At 34.3% G+C, this 5,437-nt stretch overlaps 1 protein-coding gene across 1 annotated transcript; it reads right to left on the minus strand.

Moving 5' to 3' along the window:
• Positions 1 to 4,175: 4,175 nt before the first annotated feature.
• Positions 4,176 to 4,895, minus strand: LOTGIDRAFT_136305 (hypothetical protein; the record flags this gene model as incomplete). Its single annotated transcript, XM_009046724.1, has 1 exon — positions 4,176 to 4,895. One exon carries the CDS (start codon positions 4,893 to 4,895, stop codon positions 4,176 to 4,178), a length of 720 nt encoding a protein of 239 aa, XP_009044972.1.
• Between the last annotated feature and the right edge of the window lie 542 nt (positions 4,896 to 5,437).

A 5,437-nucleotide genomic window follows, 5' to 3' on the forward strand; every position in this document is an offset into this window, starting at 1 on the left:
AGACTGATGAAGAAAGATAATATTTATTACAAACTGAAAATTAGACTGATGAAGAAAGATAAGATTTATTACAAACTGAAAATTAGACAGGTGTAAAAAGATAATATTTATTACAAACTGAAATTTAGACTGGTGTAGAAAGACAATATTTATTACAAACTGAAAATTTACACTGTAGATAAAACAAGATCGGGATCCAATTTGGACAAATCAGTTTGGACTATGCATTAAAACTTATTGTAATATTGTATTAATATAAATCGCATGCTGTGTCATAATAATAAATAAATAAACCCCCAAAACCGACGCCGACTTCACAACCCAGTCGCATCAGGTGTTCTGGGAAGGGGAGCATGCCGTGCGTCGCTAGCCACAGTGCTAATTTTTGTGAAGGTCACATTTAACGAAGCCTTTAGACTTGGGATCTAAGAGCCCCGTTTACATTAGGTTGCTTAGTGTTCTGTCCTCGATTTAGTCAGGACAGAATAAAATCACAAGGGCTTAGAAAAAATATGTTCGCCGGGACAATCTCGTCCACATCCGTCCATGTGTGTTTGATAAATATACCAAATAAACAATATCAGCTACGTGAGCTCTCTGAAAGGTATGAAACAACCAAAGGTACAAGAAGTAATGACGTCAACTAAAAAACTAAGACATGTTGTGCTATAGACAATTCCGCAATATTACAACTACCCGTTTCACGTTTAAATATTCAAAGAATGAGAACACCAGAATATTTTCTCGACAGATCTATCAAATACCTAAACTATAAGAATGGTGATCTACATGAACTATCAAATGTTACACAGTCACGAGAATAACCCAACGGGACTAACAAAGTTTTGAATCGACCTGACTATCAAATTTTAAAACTCTGAGAATGATAACCAACCTGACTATCAAATTTTAAAACTATGAGAATGATAACTAACCTGACTATCAAATTTTAAAACTCTGAGAATTATAACCAACCTGACTATCAAATTTTAAAACTATGAGAATGATAACCAACCTGACTATCAAATTTTAAAACTATGAGAATTATAACCAACCTGACTATCAAATTTTAAAACTATGAGAATGATAACCAACCTGACTATCAAATTTTAAAACTATGAGAATTATAACCAACCTGACTATCAAATTATAAAACTATGAGGATGATAACCAACCTGACTAACAAATTTTAAAACTATGAGGATGATAACCAACCTGACTACCAAATTTTAAAACTATGAGAATTATAACCAATCTGACTATCGAATTTTAAAACTATGAGGATGATAACCAACCTTACTATCAAATTTTAAAACTATGAGAAAAATTAGTAGAATAACTAAACAGAATTCTCGAACTCTGGAAATAATAACTAAACAGAACTATCAAATGATATAAAGTTGCAAGAATAGCTCAACAGGACTATCAAAGATTCAACAATGAGAATAATTACTCACCAGCAGTATGTATACGGTGACTGAAATCGATCCTAGAAACATATTGGATATAGAATAGGAAAGCTGTTTTCCTTGAATTTATAATATAGTCCCTAGTCGTTCTGTTCACAGAGAACACATTAAATTGAATTATGTTGTTTTATATCAGAGCCACTCCATTTTCCACGTGGGTTAAAAGATGACATGGTTGTTGAAGAGATTTGTTTAATCACTCAGCGTAGGTTTGTATTATTAGGAATTTCTATGGTAATGAAAATGCAAATTTTATTGGCAGTTGATTGGCAGGTGGATTGAACAACTCCCTCGTTATCATATAATATCTGTCATCATGGGCCGTGTGCTGTAAATAGGAATGTCAGTAAGTAATAGTTATTGTCTTGATACTGATAACGTGATGTCCATGATATTAGTAACTGAAATAAATTGAATTTTACGTCTGACCTGAAATGAGACAGGTGAAGCTAAGCAGTGTGCAGAGGGAGAAATTTTTCCAGGAGAGCAGCTAATTTCCGACTGTCGAAGGATCGTTAACGTGCACAGCTTGTAACATATGGATACTCGTTTTATTGTCCCATCCGAACAACTACATCCATTTTTAACCCCTCCGACCTGCAGCACTGACACGGAAACCGAGTTGATAAAATCAGGTATTATTTTGATGTTGCCGGGACATGATTTTAATGTCTTCCAAATTTTAACAGGTCAATTTCTTAGTATTGAAGCTTATACTTTCAACAATTATCTATGTTGGACATAATGATTAAAGTACATGTATGTTTTTATCGATCTGATTGAAATATAGACGTAAAGATGCGTTTTTTTTATTCTTTAGTCATTGCACCGGGTAAATCTACTGATGAACAAAGACTCATTTTGGCAAATTTCATTGCTGTTCATCCTAAGAGGTAGTATACCTTTAAATCAATAATCCATTATAAGCACCGTCTGTTAACTAATCGAAAAAGGGTATGTTTTACGAATATACATCGCTAGTAGTGTACAGTGTTTCGGACTGGGCGCAAGGAAATACATCAAGACGAATGTGCCAACAGTTTGAAATGGATAACTTCGCTTCTTGCACTCTGTCTGTTAATTTGACCAATTTAAAATCTTCATTATCCTAATCAGCTGCTAAAAAGCCGCTCGTAAAACGAATGAATATCATCTGTAAAAACACAACTGCGAACATATTTTCTAACAAAGGAAAGGTTAAAATTGAGTTAAATGTGGGTGTATCTGTTGAAAATCATAGTTGACTTTTTAATTATGATTTTAACTGTATAGTATAGAGTGTATTGAGACGAGTCTCAATAAAAGCACTGGTCTTGGTCACAGAGCAATAGATAAGCGTATTAATTATGTGAAAATCACACGTATGACTTTAGTTTAAAAAGGCTCAAAACACAGACACCCACCCACTCTGAAAGAGGCTGGCTCGGCTTTGCCACTGATACAGTCACAGCTAGGGCCAGACTGAAAAGATCACATTTTTGTAGGAGTTGCTACGATCCAATTTCGGATCGTTAGTTTCTTTTTTGCCAAATTTGGCACGTTTGGTGTCTATACATAGCTGAATAATAAATCCATCGAACCATTTTCGGATATTCTGTATTCACCCAGTACCACAATGCAGTCGACGGGTCGGCTTAACTCTTGGGAATACGAGAATAAATGACCTATCTGTCTGGTGAGGTATGCGACATGTGATGTTTTATTTTTATTACAATGAATAAAAGTAATTAAAATGAAACCGTTGTAATTTGATTTATTTCTTTGAAAATCTTGATCACTTTTGTTCATTTCTTTGTTTAAATGTTTAATTATATAATCAAAATTAATTGTACAGTTATCATTTGAATTCATATAAAAGTGCTGAATTTACAAACTTCCACTATACAGGAGTTGTGCCATTATGTCACGGTATTAGACAGAGGGGGAACTTACTTTGGTAATCGTAAATGGGGGAAAACAGAAGTGGTGGAATTTGAAAAGAGAAATAACCACCATCCCATTTTTTAATGCATTAGAAAAATCTTGTTGAAAGAGATCTGACTCTTGTCATGATTACCCTAGCTTCCCCGTCTGTTCAGTGCCGGAATTCACGGAATCAAAACAATCACACAATTCGAGTTCCGTATAACATTTTTTTCGACCATCTCACATCCTTATTTTTTGTATTATCTTCTCAAAATTGCAGATGCAGGTCAGAGAGGCTGATATGAAAAAATCGTCTGGTGTGTGCTACAGACTGTGCACGTTAAAATGAAATGAAATGAATGCATAAGAGTAAGACGTAAAACTCCATTAATTTCATTTAATTTTCAAAATTGCTATGGTGTCATACTGGTAAAATTCAATTGTCCATTTACGATCTCTTACAATTCATTGATCTTTTTTTTTTTAAAAAGTTACTGAAGATTATTTAAATTGGAATAATAAACGGAAAGCTTTGACATGCTTCTTACATGCGGATATAAAATCAATTATTCAGTTTCTTATATGTAACTCAAATTAGTGTGTTTTTACTTTATTTCCTATATAATACTACGTCACAATTCCACTTAAATGCAAAAAGAACATAATTCGAGAAAAGAATTCACATCAAAAGTCATTTCAGTGATAGACGGAACTCATTTTCATTTCAGTGCGAAGATGAAAAGGTATACGGGTAGCTATACCTGATAGATGCACTTCCCATGATAAAAAAATTGAATAACATCACATATCTTTTAATTTTTCAAATAATACTCGAATATCAGGTATAATGTGTTCCGGGTTAACTTCAGGTATATCTTTATTGTTAGATATTAAGAAGGACTGCCATCCGACCTCCCTGGATCCCAGATAGTCGTTCTGTACATGATCACCAACGTGGACAGCTTGATCGGCTGTAATTCCCGCCAATTCCAAAGCCTTGGTAAAGATACCGGGATCTGGTTTAGCTACCCCAACATCGGAAGACGCCAACACGAAATCGAAGTAGTGCTGAAGAGCCAAATGTCTCAGAATCTTATGTAATCGTTCATCTGCGTTCGAGATGGCTCCTATTTTAACGTCCAATTTCTTCATTTGATCTAGTCCATCTTTCACGTGAGGTAAAACTTGCCAGGCTTTATCAGTGCTGAAGTATAAGTATAAATGGTTTGAAATTTGAGTTAGTTTAGTATCTTCGTTGATAACGCCCGCCTGTTTAAAACAGTCTTTAACCAATGATCCCCACCACTTGAAGGGTGTTGAATTGTCCTGAACTCCAAAGTTAGGTGAAGCTTTCCAATGTTCTGAATAAAGCGTCTTGAATGCATCATTTAATACTGTTTCATCTGCTTTAACACCGTACATAGCACCAATTTCTGAATAATGGTTCCCAACAGTTCTGGAAATTTTACATAAAGTTTTTGTGACATCAAAGGTTATGAGTTTGATCTTTCCGTGAGCCATCTAGAATAAAACAGAGCATTTTTGATAATTTTTTATAGACAAAATCCTCTTAAAATACAGACATTATTTAAGGGCATTCCACTTCTATTGTAGGTCGAATTTTTTTGCTCAAATTTAGGAAAACTGTACAACAAAATCTAGAGAAAAATGTCCCTAAAGTATCAGTAAGATTTAACTAAAAAAAAATACAGCCGGTAATATTTTAACGCCAGACCTGCTGTTTGTTACGCTTTTTGGAAGCTGTTAGAGAACTACTGTATGGATTTAAGTAGGATAAACGCCTAATAGTAGAGAAATATGTCTCCCATGTATTCTAAAGGTGTGGTTATTGCAGTCAAGGTATAAGACGAAGTTCGTAATAGTTTGACATTGTGAGCGTTACCGACTGATATATCTATCGAATATTTGCTGGAAAAAACGATTTGGTGTATGTGATTTATCAGTCGTTGATGCGTCCGCCAAAACAGCGATTGGTCAGATTAGTTAAATCGTATTTTCCAAGTTTTTACATGAAATATGAGAGACATAATTCATTACATAAA

Source organism: Lottia gigantea, assembly GCF_000327385.1.
Source record: "Lottia gigantea unplaced genomic scaffold LOTGIsca_105, whole genome shotgun sequence".
Classification (NCBI taxonomy): domain Eukaryota; kingdom Metazoa; phylum Mollusca; class Gastropoda; family Lottiidae; genus Lottia; species Lottia gigantea.